Raw genomic sequence first — 19,420 nt, forward strand, 5'->3', positions numbered from 1 at the left:
AATAAATACAGACCCCATACGGAACCCCTAAATAAATACAGACTACAGACTAGACCCCTAAATAAATACAGACCTCAGACCAGACCCCTAAATAAATACAGACCCCTAAATATAAACCCAGATTCTATATTGTGGATGAAAAGGGTTTTGCCAATAACCTGAGCAAATAACCGTTGTTTATCTCTACTGTAGGAGTGGCATGTATTGCTACTGTGTTCTGCAGGCCCCTGACCAGGCCATAAGAAACCCTGGTTGGGAAACACAGCTCTGGACACTAGACTGGCACTCATGATGCCCACATCAGACATGGCAGAGCAGGTTACTGCCAGGCAGGTGCCACCTGAGGATTCCATGACCTCTGACATCACGTGACCTGCACACGACCAACTGCCGTTTACTTTCAACTGTCGACGGCAGCGATCGGACTGAAGTCTACAGGTAGGAAGATATTGGTGAAAATGGCGTCCAATGGACATGGAGAAGACGGTGAGAAGATAGAAGAGGAGAAGAGGAAGAGGGAGGAGGACAGCGTCACCGGATTCAAGAAGAAGAGGAGAGGAGCCAAGGACAGAGGATTGGAGGATGAGGAGCCAAGACCTGGGAGCAGCCAAGACCCTGGAACATCCAGCCCCTATGCCAGGCTTACCATCAGCCGCTTCACCATCCACCAGGTCCTGGGTAGGGGCAGCTTTGGCAAAGTGAGTATAATATCGAAATATTTCATTTTATAGGGTGGTAAACCTAAAGTTGACCTTTTATCTCCATCAATTGTTCTCTGTTGTCACCATGCTATGCTGGATGGATGATGGGTGTAGTGATCTCCTATGGGATGCCTAATAGGACATCCAGAAGTATTCCTGCCCCCATAACCACTACTTTAGTTTTTCATTTTAGTATTTTTCTGTCGACATATGAGAGATTTTGATTTTTGGGGGCACGAGTTGTCGTTTTTAATGGCTCCATTCAATGTACCATATCATTTACTGGGAACATTGTAAAAGTCTGTTTTTTTTTAGGTGAAATAGCAAAAAAAAACAAAACAGCAATCCCTCCATTGGTTTAATAATTTGGCTTTTATGGAGTTAACTAAGTGGTAAAAATGACATGTTACCTTTATTCTGCGGGTCAGTACAATAACGGGATACCAAAATTATATTGGTTTATTTTTTATACTTTTTATCCAATAAAAACATTTTGTAAAAACATTAATTTGTTGTGTCTCCATATTCTGAAACTCCGAATTTTTTTTATTTTTCTGTTGATGGGGCGGTGTGAGGACTTGTTTTTTGTGGGGCGAGCTGTACTGTTTATTGGTACTATTTTGGGTTACATAAAACTTTTACTCACTTTTTAACTTTTTATTCCATTTTTCGAGGAGCTAAACAAAACGAAATAGAAAAAAGTTTATTTATTTATTTTGACTGCAATATTTATGTATCGCTTGAATTGTTCTTTTAGCCTCCTCCTATTAAGCTTAGTAGGAGGACCAAGTTGGCAGACCTTGGGGTCTTCATTAGGCCCCCTGGCTGCCATGACAACTATCTACACACTGTGATCGCGTTACGGGTAGGGGTGATGGGGTGACAGCGGGAGCTTACCTCTATTTAACTGTTTAGATGCCACGGTCGCTATTATAGCGTATGATCCTGCTCCATACTACCCCCACCAACTAAGATAATTATGTCAAATGTGGGTAAGGCGTGAAGACCTCTCCATACAGGACCCAACAGCAGACACTGCATTATGCTGGGAGCTCAGCTTTGTTCTGCTGTAGAGTCCTGGGCACTACCCGACTGACCCACCTCTCTGTCCACCCCTGTTCCTTCTTCTTCTCATGAGGAATCTCCATTTGTTTTCCTCAGGTGGTCCTGGCATCAGTCCCCGGCCGAAACACCTACATGGCCGTAAAAATGATCACCAAACGGGACAATACGGACGAAATTATGAGAGAGCGGCGGATACTCCTAGCGGCCAGACACTGCCCGTTCCTATGCCACCTCTATGCCGCACATCAATCTGAGGAGCGGGCATTTTTTATCACGGAGTATCTGTCCGGTGGCAGCCTGGAGGCTTTGATCAGGATGTGCGGCTGCTTGAACATCGGCAACGTAAGGCGAGTAAATAATCAGGAGACTGAGGGGGGTGGAAAGAAGAAAAGGTGAGGGGGGAGGTCAGATGAAGGATAATACAGAGAATGCAGAATACAGGCTGCCATTATCAGCGCCTCCTCTCTGCTAGAGACCGCACACACTCCATCATAACATGATATTAGGGAATTGATAGAGGAAGATTTCATGACATTGAGACTCCGCTCTGTTCTCCCCATCAGATTCTACACAGCAGAGATGATATGTGGCCTCCAGTTCCTCCATGGACACAACATCGTCCACCGGTAAGCAGAACTTCCCCCTTCTTTCATTCTCCTTTACATGCTGGAAACACTGCACCCAGCTTTCCTACACTCCTGAATGGCTATTCTGCTTGGTGGTGCAATGACCCATCCCCCGTCTCCTGGATCACTGGGCGGATTTGTCATTCTCTCGTCTTATTTCTTTGCAGAGATCTAAAGCCGGAGAATATAATGTTGGATGCAGATGGCCACGTCCGTATCATCGACCTGGGATTGGCCCAAGATGGCGTCACCGCCTCCAATAAGATCCGTGGAGTGACGGGAACGTTGCATTACATGGCCCCCGAGGTGCTTCTTAGAAAAAAATACGGCACCGCAGTTGACTGGTGGAGCCTGGGGATTGTGGTGTCCAGGATGGCAGCAGGACGCTCCCCATTTTACAACGGCCCCGTCAGGCAAATGGCTATCAAAGCCATCACCACCGCGAAGCCTAAATTTCCAACTTGGCTTAATCCTGACGTGAAACATCTGACCAAGAGACTGGTCCGTAAAAATTCTAAGAGGCGCCTCGGTGTGTGCGGGAACATCAGAGAGCATCCATTCTTCTCCACCATCGGCTGGGAGGAACTGCAGGAGAGGAGGGCACAGCCACCATTTACACCATTTGTGCCCGTTCTGGAGAACCAACATCTGAAGTGGCCAGAGAATAACAAAGCCCTTCACCCCTTGGCCGGGTTCAGCTTCATGTCACCAAGCTGGACCCGATAAGATCTCAGGACAAGGGCCCAGAACTTCATGCCTCCTGACCCGCGCCTCAAGTCTCTGCTGCTGTATGTCACCTCGGCTGCCCAGACCATCATCTCTCTCCTTACCATCTTCATGCCACACCTCTGCCATCTTGCTGCTGCACCAGAGCCTTGACTTGCCATCCTCCAATCCCGGGCAGGCATCTGACATCACTCCAGCCTGAAGATCCTCTACACCCCCCAGGAGCGGCCTGTGCTTAGTTTCCATCTGGGGAGATCAGGAATAATAGCCGCATGTTGTAGTCCTGGGGCCGGAGCGGCCATTATACCTGATCTCACCTCAGCACAGGCCAGGTAAGTAATGCACCCACATCACCCACATCACCCACATCACTCACATCACCCACATCACCCCACTATATAATAAGTATAGACACCACACTACATGATAAGTATAGCCACCCGCATATAGACGCATAGTACATTTAGATTAGACTTTAGCCTTTGATCCTGGGATTATTCTGATCGCCATATTTGGGGTCAGGAAGGAATTTTCCCCCCTTAATATGAGGACAATTGGCTCATTCCTCAAAGGGGGTTTTCGCCTTCCTCTGGATCACCACGGCCTTAAATAGGTTTAGGATGATAGAGTAATAAGTAGTAACACACATAAGTAACATAATATAAATATAGAAAATAATTAAAAATAAATCTTAATTTAATACAATTTATAGTTTACACATAAATAAATACAGTAGTTCATTAAAACTAATAATAAAAAAAAATGAGTAATTTTCCCCTAGTCTTTCCCCATATTACACATGTTACACTTCAGCCTCTGATCCTGGGATTTATGCCGATCGCCATATTTGGGGTCAGGAAGGAATTTTCCCCCCTAATATGAGGACAATTGGCTCATTCCTCACAGGGGGTTTTCGCCTTCCTCTGGATCAACACGGCCTTTAGATAGGTTTAGTATAATAGATAAATAGATGACACATACATATACACAGTATATAATAATAGTAGTCTTAATACTTCTAGAATAATCTCCTAATAATAAAATATAACCTTCCCTTATCTGTAAATAAAACTTTCCTTTTATCCCCTACATCTTTGTGCTTGTCTTTATTCCCATTGGACTTCTGTGTAGTAAATGTTGTCCGAGCTCTGAGACCCCCACCAATCACTAGAACGAAGCAGCTGAAGGTCTCGTGTGAGCGCTCAGCCGCTTCCTGTCTGTTCAGCTTTTTCCGGAAAAATGTATCGGCTCATAGACTTTCTATTGAGTCCGTTCACCGATACATTTATTTCTGGAAAAAGCCGAACAAACACGAAGCGGCTGAGCGCTCACACGGGGGCTTCAGCTGCTTCATTCTAGTGATTGGTGGGGGTCTCAGTGCTCGGACCCCCACCAATCCAATCTTCTGACGTGTCACTATGTCACTATGACATGTCAGAAGTTTGTCAAACGTTTAGCTACACTTTAAAGGTATATGTCAGATTTAAAGCCCAAATGTGGTGTGAACAGAGCCTTACAGGGGTTGTCAGGTTTTTACAATACCGTTTTGCTAGAGGGGTCCAGTAATCTGTGGGGGAACTTGCTGCAAGAGTTTAATTTCCCTACAGCATCTCTAAAGGGGAAGTAAAGTATTACACAGTTCTATAATCACCGGGCTGGGCATGTAATACATGGATGTGATGGTCCTCCTGAGCAGGAGATGATGTTTGTTGCCCCTCTCCATTCTGGATAATTAATCAGGGTCCTGAACGGGGGAACCCACACTATTACCCCAAAATTCCCTAATAGGGCATTTGAAAATGGGTTTTCCAAACCAGAAAACAGCTTTAATGGTTATATAATGATAAGTGAGAGTTTGTTACAATGTATCAGTGCAGGAGAGAGCTGAAGTACAGGCTATTTAGATTGTGGAGGATTATCTAAAAGGGATACACTGAATGGGGCACAGTGGAGGATGGAGGATCGGCTACAATGCTGCCCCCTACAGTCAGGGCCCTCACCTCATGGATGCTCCTGTTACCAGATCCTTCACACCAGAGATCAACATTCATGAAGAAGAAAAATCCCCTGCAGAGACGTCCACACCGAGAGATCCAATAGGACTGGTCTATACAAGGAGTCGTCATATCCGGGGGCATATTTACAGCCATGCCCCCGTATAATAAATACTTTATTCCTGTATACATGAGAAGTTCTACAACTTTATAATATCATTTATGTTTCAATTACTCACCATTTTCAAGATCTGTTTGGTGTCAGTGAATGAGGACACTCTTGCTTACATTCAGATGCAGTGAACCTGTACATCGCTAGTCCTGCTCTCAGCTAAGAAACATAAAGTAGATTAGGAAGTTGTAGAACTTTTCATTTATACAGCGATTAAGCTTTAGTTACATAAAATCGGAAAACACACAGGAAGAGGATTCATTATCGGTAGTACTACAGTGATCTGGTGCCCGCAGGTATCTAATGGTAAATACGGCCCTGGTCAGTGGCGTAACTTCCGCCGTAGCAGCAGTAGTGGCTGCTACGGGGCCCGTGGCATGAGGGGGCCCGTGTCGCCCGCCGGCACGGGCCCCCCACCATGGCCGGAGGCTCCGCTAGCAGCCGCTATGGCTGCTACAGCGAGACGCCACTGAACAGTACGGCAGAGCAGGGAGGTATCTCCCCGCTCTGCCATTAAACAAAAGACATGTATCCCCTAGCCACAGGATATCCACAGGATAGAAGAGGCTGGACGCAGCCGCAGGGTGAAGGGAAGCCGACATGACCGTCCTGGTAGGGAAAGGGTTAATTAGGTGAGGGAGAGTTGGAAGGAGCTGAAGGAGGGACGGAGAGGAGTTAAGGGGGACAGGGGGCCGTTACTGTGCTTCCCGCTGTTTCTCGGCATTGAGCCGGAAGCAGCGGGAGGGGTAACATAGAAGCAAGTAAGCTCCCCGTTGCCCGTGCTTTTAGTGATGGCAGAAGCCCTCATGTTAGAGCGGCTGCGTGCCGCTGCTGTGCACCACGGTCCCGGATGGCTAGAGGAGACCGTGGCTGCAATAACGAGGATCCCGGACGCCGTTTCGCCACGTCGGGCACGGCGTTCGGGGTCTGTTGAAAAGGACAGGCTCCCCTCCCCCGGCCCCCTTACGAGCATGGCTATGGCGGCGGGGGGGGAGTCGGCAACAACCGCTCCTGCGCTGGGCAGGCAGAGAGCGGTGCCAGGGGTGACGGCGACGCAGGCTGGGTCGACCCGTCCCTCTCGGCGGTCCCGACCTCCAGAGCGCCTCAGTCCGGAGGTAGTCCCGCGGACACGGCGTCGCAGAGGGAGCCCGATCCCGGACGCTGCAGGCCAGGCAGCTGGGAGGACCGCCCCTTCCCAGGCCCTGCGTCCTGGCAGGAATCCCAGGCCGCGACGGGGTCCGGCGGTAAGCAGGGAGTCGCAGGCTGGGCTCCCTGTCACCCCTCCCCCATCAGATGGAAGATTTGGAGGACAAGGTACGGCCGCCCCGCATGGTGATGTTCCGGCCAGGGGGCAGGCTTCGTCAGGATCGTCTAGACGGACGCCTAGATCTGCAGCGACGTCGAGGCAACAGGTCCGGTCGGAAGTCTGGGTCCCGGCGGTCGGGCGGCAGGTTGCCGGCCCATCGGTCAGCGCGTCCTCATCCCCGTTCCGAAGATGTCGTTGGGAGGGACAGTCGTCGGCGAGAGAAGAACTGGAGGAAGGTGAACTGGACGTGTATCGTCGAGGTCAGGATGGTCCGGCTGACGGGAACACAGCGCCTGTGCAGCCCGGTGAGTGTATAACTCCATCATTGTCTTATCCAGCGATTTTTATGTCGGGTGTCGGCGGGGGGGCTGCTAGCATTGCATCGGGGGCCGGTAGTGGCGCGGGCGGACGCGACGGAGCGGGTTTGGCAGACTTAGTGGGTTGCTTACGGGAGCTGGTGGGGCGCCTGGATAGGGCCGCGGCGCCGGTAGTAACGGAAGTGTCTCCTGCGGTAGTTTGGGAAGGCCCCAGGGACGTGGGATCGTTACAGGCGCATCCTGTGGTGGCGGTTAGAGAGGCGGTCGCGGTGTCGGTACAGACCGAGGCACAGAAGGACGGCGATCGAGTGCGTATGGACGATCGTGCTCGGGGGGAGGTGTATGTTTGTTTTGAGGGTCCGTTGGGGGCGCATTTAAAGCAGGAGGTGCGTGATCGGATCTGGAAAGACGAATATGTTGAAATTTTTTCTCTCTTGCCGCTGGCTAAATTTAATTTGGATAAGAGCAAGCGGGATGAGAGTAAAAAGGACGAGGAGGAACGGCAGCGGTATAGGCTTATCCCGCAGACGTTCGTTAATTGGTCGCAGGCGTTCGCCATATTGGCGAGTGTGATAGGGGAAAAGGCGCCGGAAAATTGTTCGGCGTTGTTTTGTTATTTTGATGCCATTGGGGAGGCTCATAGGGCGTATGGGGGTCAGGCGTGGCTGCGATATGATGAGCAATTCCGTCAGCGGAAGGCGGTTCGGCCGGCGATTCGGTGGGACCAGAAGGATATTGCTCTCTGGTTACGGGTTACGGCTCCGGTTAGGCAGCCCTTTCTCGGGAGCGGTGGCCAGGGAGGCCAGTCTAGTCAGAGTGGACAAAGCGGCGGGGGAAAGGCGGGGTTTTGCTGGCAATTCAATGAAGGTCAGTGCAAGTTCGGGGCCACGTGCAAGTTCAAGCACGTGTGCTCCGAGTGTAATGGTGCATCACACGGGGCGGCAAAATGTCTGCGAAAAAAGAGGTCAGGGAACCAGCACGGGGCTGGTCAAGGGGGTGTCGCCGGTGAGGGTGGAAAGGATGGCCCCTTATCTAAGTGAGTATCCGGATAGGGCGGCAGCTAAGTTGCTTTATGAAGGGTTTCGTGTTGGTTTTGTTATTCCTCCGCCTCCTTATGAGGTTCCGGTTACGCGAAGGAATTTAAAATCGGCTTACTTGCATGCGGAAGTCGTGTCGGAAAAGTTGTTAAAAGAAGTTTCGTTGGGGCGCATGTCGGGGCCATTTGTTGAGTCACCGGTAAAAGATTTAGTTGTGTCCCCTTTGGGTATTGTCCCTAAACGCGAGTCCGGAAAGTTTCGTTTGATTCAACATTTATCGTATCCCAAAGGTTCGTCGGTAAATGACGGGATTGATCACGAGTTGTGTTCCGTAGTTTATACCTCATTCGATAAGGCGGTGGGGTTAGTGCGGGCTGCGGGTCCGGGGGCGCTGCTAGCAAAAACCGACATCGAGGCGGCGTTCAGGTTGTTGCCGGTCCATCCTGAAAGCCAACGGCTTTTGGGTTGTTTTTGGAATGGGGCCTTTTACGTGGATCGGTGCCTTCCGATGGGGTGTTCTCTTTCTTGTGCATACTTCGAGGCGTTTAGTAGCTTCGTGGAGTGGGTAACGAGGGGAGTATCCGGGGTCGATTCGTTGATCCATTACTTAGATGATTTTTTGTGCGTTGGCCCGGGGGGTTCGCCGGTTTGCGGTAATTTGCTTCATGCACTACAGAAGGTGGCGAGGGATTTTGGGATCCCTTTGGCGCCGGAAAAAACGGAGGGCCCGGTAGCGACGATTTGTTTCTTGGGAATCGAAATTGACTCGGTGGCAATGGAGTGTCGGCTCCCGGCGGATAAGTTGGGTGCTTTGAGGCTGGAGGTTCGACGGGCTTGTAGAATGAGGAAAATGGCGCTGAGGGAGCTTCAGTCGCTGCTGGGGAAGTTGAATTTCGCCTGCCGGATTATGCCGATGGGGAGGGTGTTTGGTAGGAGGTTGGCGGCGGCAACGGCGGGAGTGCGCGCGCCGCATCATTTTGTGCGGCTCAAGGAGGAGCACCGAGCTGATCTTCAGGTTTGGGATGACTTCTTGGGCCAGTACAATGGTCGCTCGCTATGGATGGCTCCTGCGCAGGATACGAGTGATTTGAATATTTTTACGGATGCGGCTGGGGTGGGCGGTTTTGGAGCTTACGGGGGAGGTCCGTGGTGCGCGGGTCAATGGCCGGCTAGCTGGGTGTCCAGTGGACTCACGCGGAATCTGGCCCTGCTCGAGCTGTTTCCCATCGTGGTGGCGGCTACCATTTGGGGGGACAGGCTCAGGGATAAGAAGGTCCGTTTTTACTGCGACAACATGGGGGTGGTGCTTGCCATTAATAACATCACAGCGTCCTCTCCTCCGGTAGTTCAATTGTTGCGACATTTAGTGTTGGTGTGTTTGTCATTGAACGCGTGGGTGGTGGCGGTGCATGTCCCGGGTGTTCAGAATTGTATCGCTGATGCTCTTTCTCGCTCGCAGTGGGACCGGTTTCGGCAATTGGCACCGGGAGCGGAACGTCTCGGGTTGGCGTGTCCGGAGCATCTTTGGGATCTGGTATCGGTCCCGTAGAGCAGCTGTTAAAAAGGTCTTTGGCGCGCGCGACGTGGAGTGCGTATGCTGCTTGTTGGAGGCAGTGGGAGGAGTGGGTAAGAGAGTTGGGTGACGTCAATACGGATAGAGACAGGTTGGTGGCACTTTTGTACTGGTTAGGGGACGCCTGGGAGGCGGGGTTTTCAGTAGCGAAGGTGAACCGGTTCATATCTGCGGTGGCGTTTGGGTTTAAGCTGCGGGGCTTTCGGGATGTATCGAAGGAATTTCTGGTATCGCAGGCTTTGAAGAGGTTGCGTCGAGGTAGGGTGGAGGCAGATAGTAGAAGGCCGGTGTCGTTTGCTTTGCTTAACTCGTTGGGCGGTTCATTAGCATCGGTATGTCGTTCTTCAGATGAAATGGATTTGTTTCGATTGGCTTTTTCGTTAGCGTTTTTTGGAGCATTTAGAATAGGTGAGTTGGTGTCGCCAAGTACCAAACAGGCAGGGGGGCTGAGATCTGGGGAGGTGAGCCTATTCGCAGATCGGCTGGAGGTATGGTTGCGTCGGTCAAAAACTGACCAAGTAGGGAAGGGAAAACTGATAGTTTTGTTCGCCCTCCCGGGGTCAGTTATGTGCCCAGTAGAGTGCATGCGGGGTTTTACGCAAAACAGGGGGTCTCCAGATTTGCCTTTGTTACGTCATGTGGACGGGTCGTTTTTGTCCAGGTTTCAGTTTGGAGCTGTATTTAAAAAATGTTTGACGGCGGTTGGTGTTGCGGCAGGCTCATATTCATCTCATTCCTTCAGGATTGGCGCAGCAACAGAAGCGGGGCGCTGGGGGTTGGATGATGAAGGGGTGAGGCGTATTGGGCGTTGGGAGTCAAAAAGGTTTAAGTCCTATGTCCGCCCCCATATGTTATGATTGGGGTTGTGTACGCTTTACAAATGTTATATTGGTGGTGCCTAATTGTTTTTTCCGTTTCAGATTCGCCTCCTTGTCTGGTGTGGTTGATGGGTCATTCGTACGTGCACTGGGGGGCTTTGAGGGCGGACGTCCGCCCGGATGGTCGCCAGTTGCGCATTCCGCGACAGGATGCGGTTGTGCATTGGCTGGGTTTTAGAGGTATGTCATGGAACAGGGTGTTGGCGGAATTCCAGACATATGCGCGGCTTGATAGGGTTCCGGAGGTTTTAGTGCTGCACGTGGGTGGGAATGACTTAGGATTCCGCCCTTTTCGTGAGTTGGTGCGGGATATCAAACATGATATGTTGTGTTTGTGGGTATCTTATCCCAAGTTGGTGTTAGTGTGGTCGGACATAGTCCCAAGAAAGCATTGGCGGTTAGCTAGATCGGTGGAGAGAGTCAATAAGGCTCGCATAAAGGTTAACCGGGCGGTGTCCCGTTTTGTGGCAAAGAACGGGGGCATTTGCGTAAGGCATAGGGATTTGGAGTCAGGAGTGGGGAATTTCTGGAGAAGTGACGGGGTTCATCTGACCGAGGTTGGCATTGATCTTTGGAGCTTGGCGATAGCAGAAGGCATAGAAAGGGCAGTGGTGGTGTGGAGGAACTCACAGGCTTAAGGGGGTCAAGGCCTGTTCCGCTGTGGCGGGGGGAGTCCTTGAGGCCAGTCAGTACAAAATGGTGGGGGGGTCGCATCGGGGGTATGCGTCCCCCAAAAAAGGTACATGGTTGAAGACTTCATCGGGTGTTATCCCTTTGAAGTGGTCTTCTGGTAGAAGGTATATCACTTGAAGGCTTCATCGGGTGTTATCCCTTTGAAGTGGACTTCTAGTGGTCGGTATATCACTTGAGGGCTTCATCGGGTGTTATCCCCTTGAAGTGGACTTCTAGTGGTTGGAGCCATCTGCAGAGGTGAACGGTGCTTCCGAGCTGGTTTACGGCTGGAGGTAATTGGTGGTTTGCAGATGGCTAATTCGGTGTGTTCTTAATAAGGAACATCTGAAGGGGCTTCAAGGACTTCCTCTGCTCGGGTTAATGTTAACGTTTAATTGTTATTTATGATTCTGACCCATGTTGGGTCATGTGAATTATTAGGAGGAATTCTCTGGTGGATTCCTAACTAGTTATCCGAATGTTTCGGATTTAAATTGTTTTTATAAAACTGTGAAATTAATAAACGGCTGCTGTGGCCATTTCACATCCAACCTCGGTGTCATGTGTCTTTACTAAGTGGGGGTGGAGGGGATAGTATGGTCTAAGGTTAACACACGACTCTACCTAGGCAGGTCAAGAAGAGGCTGGACGCAGCCGCAGGGTGAAGGGAAGCCGACATGACCGTCCTGGTAGGGAAAGGGTTAATTAGGTGAGGGAGAGTTGGAAGGAGCTGAAGGAGGGACGGGGAGGAGTTAAGGGGGACGGGGGGCCGTTACTGCGCTTCCCGCTGTTTCTCGGCATTGAGCCGGAAGCAGCGGGAGGGGTAACATAGAAGCAAGTAAGCTCCCACCCTCCCACCCTTGGTTTGTTACTCCTTAGGTCTTATGTACGTCCGTCTATGAGCGTTGTGTTTTATTTGTGTGCTTATTTAACATGTTTTTCTTTTTTCCGGAGTAGGTTCTGTTGTCATGGCAGCTGGCGGGGGGAGTCCTTGAGGCCAGTCAGTACAAAATGGTGGGGGGGTCGCATCGGGGGTATGCGTCCCCCAAAAAAGGTACATGGTTGAAGACTTCATCGGGTGTTATCCCTTTGAAGTGGTCTTCTGGTAGAAGGTATATCACTTGAAGGCTTCATCGGGTGTTATCCCTTTGAAGTGGACTTCTAGTGGTCGGTATATCACTTGAGGGCTTCATCGGGTGTTATCCCCTTGAAGTGGACTTCTAGTGGTTGGAGCCATCTGCAGAGGTGAACGGTGCTTCCGAGCTGGTTTACGGCTGGAGGTAATTGGTGGTTTGCAGATGGCTAATTCGGTGTGTTCTTAATAAGGAACATCTGAAGGGGCTTCAAGGACTTCCTCTGCTCGGGTTAATGTTAACGTTTAATTGTTATTTATGATTCTGACCCATGTTGGGTCATGTGAATTATTAGGAGGAATTCTCTGGTGGATTCCTAACTAGTTATCCGAATGTTTCGGATTTAAATTGTTTTTATAAAACTGTGAAATTAATAAACGGCTGCTGTGGCCATTTCACATCCAACCTCGGTGTCATGTGTCTTTACTAAGTGGGGGTGGAGGGGATAGTATGGTCTAAGGTTAACACACGACTCTACCTAGGCAGGTCAAGGGGATACATGCGTGATCGCTGGCAGCGATAGGGATAACGGGGGACTGAAAGTCCCCTGAAGTTCTCCATCACAAACCTCGGACTTCCGGGGTCTGTGTCAGCAGTTCCGGAGAAATGAATGGAGCACCGGTCCCGCTTGTGCGCATGCGTGACAAGCGCTCCTTTCATTTTTAGTGAGCTGCGCAGACGCGGGAAGTCAGAGGTTAGTCATGGAGAACTTCAGGTTGACTTTCAGTCCCCCGTTCTCCCTATCGCTGCTGTGGATAGGGGATACATGTCTTTTATTAGGACACACTGTAGGTCGCATTTTTTTAGGAGGGGGGACGCTGTATGGCGTTCCCTACAGGGGGGAGACGCTGTATGGCGTTCCCTACAGGGGGGGGCTGTATAGCGTTCCCTACAGGGGGGGGGCTGTATGGCGTTCCCTAAGGGAGGACGCAATATGGCATTCCCTACCGGGGGGACGATGCTGTATGGCGTTCCCTACAGGGGAGACGACGCTGTAGGGCGTTCCCTACAGGGGGGGACGTTGTATGGCGTTCCCTACAGGGGGGACGCTGTATGGCGTTCCCTACAGGGGGGCTGTATGGCGTTCCCTACAGGGAAGGCTGTATGGTGTTCCCTACAGACCCCCCCCTGTAGGGAAAGCCATACAGACTCCATGTAGGTAACACCATACAGTCCCCCCTGTAGATAACGCCAGACAGCCCCCTCTGTAGGGAACGCCATACAGCCCCCCCGTAGATAACGCCATACAGTCCCCCTGTAGATAACGCCATACAGCCCCCCTATAGATAGCACCATACAGCCCCTCTGTAGATAGCGCCATACAGCCTCCCCCTGTAGATAGTGCCATACAGCCCCCCCTGTAGGGAACGCCATACAGTCCCCCCCTGTAGGGAATGCCATACAGTCCCCCCCCTGTAGGGAACGCCATACACCCCCCCCTGTAGGGAACGCCATACAGTCCGCCCGTAGATAACGCCATACAGCCCCCCGTAGATAACGCCATACAGCCCCCTCTGTAGATAGCGCCATACAGCCCCCTCTGTAGATATCTACAAAGGGGGCTATATGGCGTTATCTACAGGGGGGCTGTATGGCGTTATCAAAAGGGGGGTTTGTAAAAAAGGCACTATCTACAAGGGGGGGGGGTTGTGTGACACCCAGGGGAGGGGGGGCCCCAGTCAAAAGTTTGCTATGGGGCCCAGTCTTTCCTAGTTACGCCCGTGGCCCTGTTGGTTACCTCACCTTTATGTGTCTATATGTGACAGGCCATAAAATGTCATATAGGAAAAAACGTAAGAAAGAACTTACCATACGGGGATCATATCTGTTATGTCGCTGGAAGAAACCTGCAGCACCGACACCAATGGAACATGAGGATGACGCCACTCAATGTGCTGTCCATCACCCCCATCGCCCCACGCGTTTCACTCCACCTGTGACTCTGCCGACTAACGTAAATACTGACTAAACACAAACTCTGACCGGCCTCATCACTAGTCTCTATTGTCATACAGCCGCCTCTGATAGAGAATTTACCCTCATCCAGTGCTGGTGAACTAACCCCAATCTACTTACATGTGGTTTCCAATAGTCAGTGGTACATATAGTATCCAAAGTCTGGTGGCCAGTGGTACATAAAGTATCCACAGTCTGGTGGTCAGAGGTACATATAATATCCAGAGTCTGGTGGTCAGTGGTATATACAGTATACAAAGTCTGGATACTATATGGACCACGAACCACAAGACTCTGTATACTGTATATATCACTGACCACAAGACTATGGATACTATATGTACCGCTGACCATCAGACTCTGGATACTATGACTCTGGATACTATATGTACCACTGACCATTAGACTCTGGATACTATGACTCTGGATACCATATGTACCACTGACCAACAGACTCTGGATACTATATATACCACTGACCACCAGACTCTGGATACTATATGGACCACGAACCACCAGACTCTGTATACTGTATATATCACTGATTACAAGACTCTGGATACTATATGTACCGTTGACCATCAGACTCTGGATACTATGACTCTGGATACTATATGTACCACTGACCAACAGACTCTGGATACTATATGGACCACGAACCACCAGAGTCTGTTGGTCAGTGGTACATATAGTATCCAGCGTCATAGTATCCAGAGTCTGATGGTCAGCGGTACATATAGTATCCAGAGTCTTGTGATCAGTGATATATACAGTATACAGAGTCTGGTGGTTCGTGGTCCATATAGTATCCAGAGTCTCGTGGTCAGTGGTACATATAGTTTCCAGAGTCTGGTGGTCAGTGGTATATATGGTATCCAGAGTCTGGTGTCAATGGTATATATATATATATATATAGTGTTCAGAGTCTTGTGGTCAGTGATACATATCACATCCAGAGTCTGGTGGTCAGTGATACATATAGCATCCAGAGTCTGGTGATCAGTTATACATATAGCATCCATAGTCTGGTGGTCAGTGATACATATAGTTTCCAGAGTCTGATGGTCAGTTGTATATATAGTGTCCAGAGTCTGGTAGTCAATGGTACACATAGTATCAAGAGTCTTGTTGTAAAGGATCTGCCAGACACAGCTTGTGTCGACGCCCGTGGTTAATCAGTCTGCATCTGTTCCTAGGTCTGATAGAGTGACTTGATCTGCTACCACTCAGGCTGGTAGGCTGAGGAGTGGGAGAACCTATCACAGCCTGGCCAGACGGTTCTAGCTCCCGCCCTTATTTATACCTTCATTTGCTGCTTGTCCTTTGCCTGTGATTCTCTCTTGTTTCCTGGCTCTGCTGTTCCTGCTATTACTATTGACCTCTGCTTCATATTGACCCTGGCTTTACTGACTCAGCTCCTGCTCTGTGTTTGTGTAATGACGGGGTAGGGAGACAGACAGGTGAGCCCTAATCTACCCGCCACTCAGTCCCTGCCTACTTGCAACGACCCGTCCTAGGCAACGGCAAAAGAACAGATTTTGACCCTGGGTAGTCAGCAGGTACATTACATAAAGTCAATAGAGGGAATGCCTGCAGGCAGACAGAACCATTTTCCTGACCACCCAAAAGTTGATAGAAAATAAATTTTATTATCAAATTTTATTAAGCTACGTATAGCACAAAACAGACCACGTATAACAGTTTAAAATTATCACTGCCGAGGACCGAAGTTATAGTGAAGGCAACCAGCTGGAGGAGCCAGCAAGGTATTAGACAGCCAGGAATGAATGCCGGCTGACAGTCAGTCAGGAGGCAGCGTGCCACACTTAAAGTAGGGCAATAGATTCGGTTAGGCAGGAATTAAAAACACTTAGAGCCCCCCCGACATGTTTCGCTAACTAGTAGCGTCCTCAGGGGTACATGGGGCTAATGGCGGCGCCGCGAGAAAACTGCTCCTCTTATGGGAGTATAGGATGACGTGAGGTGGGTGTGTGGATGGCCGCCAATCGGGCGAAGGCAGACAACCAGAGCAGCAGGGAAGAGTGAACAGCCAATTGTGGGCCATGTATGAAGCAGCCTATGACAGCCGGCGAGCTGCGCAGTAGTATAGACAGAAGTGCCGAGATAGTTATGAAACGGCACGTCTGCGCAGTAGAGCAGCTGAGGGACTTAGAACAAGGCAGGACAGAACAAGAACATAGCGGGGCATAAAAGATCGGCGCAGGCGCTATGAAAGCCAGGCCGAACTTAGTGCAGAGAACAGCCGACAGGCACCACAAATCCCCCAATGCCGAGTAGGGAGGGAGAATGCAAAGAATGTGGGCGCCTGCGCAGTAGCGCAGGGAAAGCACTTAGAGTAATGCCGAGTCGGGAGAAAAAATGACAGGTCAGCGCAGGCGCAATAGATGTCCATCTGGACTTAGCACATGAGGTGATGTCAAACCTGACACCAACACCGATTCAGGGCAGAGTGACTGCATCTGCGCAGTAGGGCAAGATAAGAACTTAGAGAATACACCGAGTACAGGGAGGACACAGGCACTCGGCGTCCCCCTGGACTCAGTGCAGGGATTGATGTGCATCCACCCGTCAAAATGTGACAGCGGACGCACAACCAATCTCACAGTAGTTATTAAGAATAAAGTACCTGAGCCATGAAAACAGAATTATACCCAGACTGCAGGGACAATGTCAAATATGAAAACAGAATTATACCCAGACTGCAGGGACAATGTCAAATATGCGCAAACATTGTAGGTGTCCCTCCTTATTACAACCAGCACAAAGAGCACAACATCTGCCCCCCACTCTGGTAAGGCAGCAGATGCCTGCACACATGGCCCAAATATGAAGCCGCACACAGAAAAAAACCCCCATCTTCACCAGTACAGCACCATGAAAGAAATCCATTACAGTACAACAGATAATAAACGCCGCCATACTGAAAGAATATACATGGTCAAATGTTAGGACAGTAATTAAAATAGCCAATATATCAGAAACACACCTACTCCGTTAGGAGAGGCCAGATGGATAAGTATACAGCGGTTAAAAAATGCCAGAAGCCAACGCATCATACATTATTAAAATAAAAAATAGATAGAGACGTCCATACGGAATGCAGGGAAGGGGACAACACAATCACAGAAAAGCACTATATGTGAACCCCTCGTTAAGTCCCTGAGGAGTCATAGAGCCAAGACGGTGGATCCATCGTGCTTCCTCCTGTAGGAGCCTACGATCCAGGTTACCAGCCCTAGGTCCCAACCTTAGCTGTACAATGGCCCAAAATTGGAGCGACTTGGGGCCATCGGGATGAAACCTATGCATGTGTCTAGAGAGGGTGGTATCCTCCTTAAGATTTATGGTACTTAGGTGTCTAGATACTCTCCTCCTTAATTCCTGCAGAGTCTTACCGACATATAGCTTCGGGCAGGAACATCTGGCTAGATACACAACGCCAGTACTTTGACAGTTAAGAAACTGCTTGATGTCATACGACCTCCCATCCACAGGATTAGTGAAGCTCTTTACCCTGGGCATCACAGGGCAAAAGGAGCACCTACCACAGGGATGAAAACCTGTGACAGGTGATTTTAACCAAGTGGATGAGGTATTGGAAGAAGTTGACGAATAGTGACTATGTACCAGAAGGTCGCGTAGATTCTTCCCTCTACGGTAGGTGATAGCGGGGTTAGCAGGAATGACACTTTTTAAATCAGGGTCAGCAGTGAGGATGGACCAGTGTCTTTTCAAAACCCCAACCACCTGGGAGGAACACACATCAAAAGTGCCAATGCAACGGATGGCAGTAGACGATGTTGGCAATGCAGATTTGGCACCTCTGTCAGAGAGTAAGTCAGATCTATGAGACGCCCTAGCTCTAGCATAAGCCCTATGCAACCATTTTTTTTTTTTTTTTGGATACCCTCGTGCCTGAAATTTTTGATAGAGTCCGTCGCACTCTCTCTGAAAAGATAGCTCATCAGAGCAATTACGCTTGGCACGCAGGTATTGACCAATAGGTATCCCTCTTTTAAGGGCAGGAGGGTGATGGCTATCCCAGTGCAAGAAACTATTAGTAGCTGTGGCTTTACGGAATATATCAGTTTGGACACCCCCACCAGGGTCCAAAGAGATCTTAAGGTCAAGAAAATCAATCACCCGGTCATTTATATCGTAGGTGAATTTCATGCCGATAGAATTGTTGTTGAGCATAGACATGAAGTCAGTAAAGGTGTTGACATCCCCATCCCACAGGATGAGAATGTCGTCAATGTATCTTCCCCAAAATAAGATATGTGACGTGAAAGAAAGAAGATCGTCAGAAAAAACGATAATGTCTTCCCACCAACCAAGAAATAGGTTGGCGTAAGTAGGTGCACAAACGGTGCCCATGGCTGTGCCTTTTATCTGATGATAATATTTGGCATCGAAGGTGAAAAAATTATGAGTGAGTAAAAAACTTAATAATGACAGAACAAAATTGCAACGGGGTACAACTGGGCGACAGTCCCTACGCTCAGTAAGTGCACGACAGACAAACAGACAAGGGTACACAGAAGCTAGGGAAACGGAGCAGCTGCCCACGGAGACACCGTGAGCAACGAGAGAAGTGAACGAGCCGAGTCAAAGCAGGAGTGCACGAGATGCAAAACGCTGAGCAGGAGAGTGGTCAGTAAGCCAAGGTCAATAACAAGAAGAGGATCAGTAGTTCAAGCAGCAGCAGCAGAGCCAGGAAACAAGCAGAGCAGAATCACAGGCAAAGGAGGAACAGGAAAGGCAGGTATAAATAGACAGTGGGCGGGAGCTAGCTCCGTCTGGCCAGGCTGTGATAGGCTCTCCCACTCCTAAGCCTGCCATCCTGAGTGGTGGAAGATGGAGTCAGTCTCACAGACATAGGAGCAGGTGCAGACTGATTACCCACAGGCGTCGACACAGAAGTTGTGTCTGGCAGATCCTTTACAGTTTGGTACCTTGTACACTCCTGGTTTGACTCGGCTCGTTCACTACTCTTGTTGCTCACGGTGTTGCCATGGGCAACTGCCCCATTTCCCTTAGCTTCTGTGTACCCCTGGATGTTTGTCTGTCGTGCACATATTGAGCGTAGGGACCGTCGCCCAGTTGTACGCCGTCGCCTAGGACAGGCCATGCAAGTAGGCAGGGACTGAGTGGCTGGTAGATTAGGGCTCACCTGTCTGTCTCCCTTCCCCGACATTACATAATCACCGGCCCATATACCTTTTCTACCTTGGTTCCTACAC

General features: G+C 49.8%; 1 protein-coding gene across 2 annotated transcripts; it reads left to right on the plus strand.

Moving 5' to 3' along the window:
* Positions 1-203: 203 nt before the first annotated feature.
* LOC142698099 (protein kinase C-like 1) lies at positions 204-2,998 on the plus strand. 2 transcript variants are annotated; one of them, XR_012865682.1, is made up of 3 exons: positions 204-698; positions 1,863-2,392; positions 2,560-2,998. XR_012865682.1 is itself a non-coding variant. In XM_075847784.1 (2 exons), the coding sequence occupies exons 1-2, from the start codon at positions 459-461 to the stop codon at positions 2,160-2,162; spliced, it is 540 nt and encodes a 179-aa protein (XP_075703899.1). In that variant the 5' UTR covers positions 204-458; the 3' UTR covers positions 2,163-2,998. The 2 variants fall into 2 exon arrangements, 1 of the variants encoding a protein (XP_075703899.1); XM_075847784.1 differs by having other exon boundaries at positions 1,863-2,998.
* The last annotated feature ends 16,422 nt before the right edge of the window (positions 2,999-19,420 follow it).

This window comes from Rhinoderma darwinii (genome assembly GCF_050947455.1).
Source record: "Rhinoderma darwinii isolate aRhiDar2 chromosome 12 unlocalized genomic scaffold, aRhiDar2.hap1 SUPER_12_unloc_10, whole genome shotgun sequence".
NCBI lineage: Eukaryota > Metazoa > Chordata > Amphibia > Anura > Rhinodermatidae > Rhinoderma > Rhinoderma darwinii.

Bases quoted from the DNA above. Each gene is read 5' to 3' on its own strand.
- LOC142698099 (XM_075847784.1), top strand. From the start codon at position 459: ATGGCGTCCAATGGACATGGAGAAGACGGTGAGAAGATAGAAGAGGAG. The intron at 699-1,862 runs GTGAGTATAATA...TGTTTTCCTCAG, and splicing joins GTAGGGGCAGCTTTGGCAAA to GTGGTCCTGGCATCAGTCCC.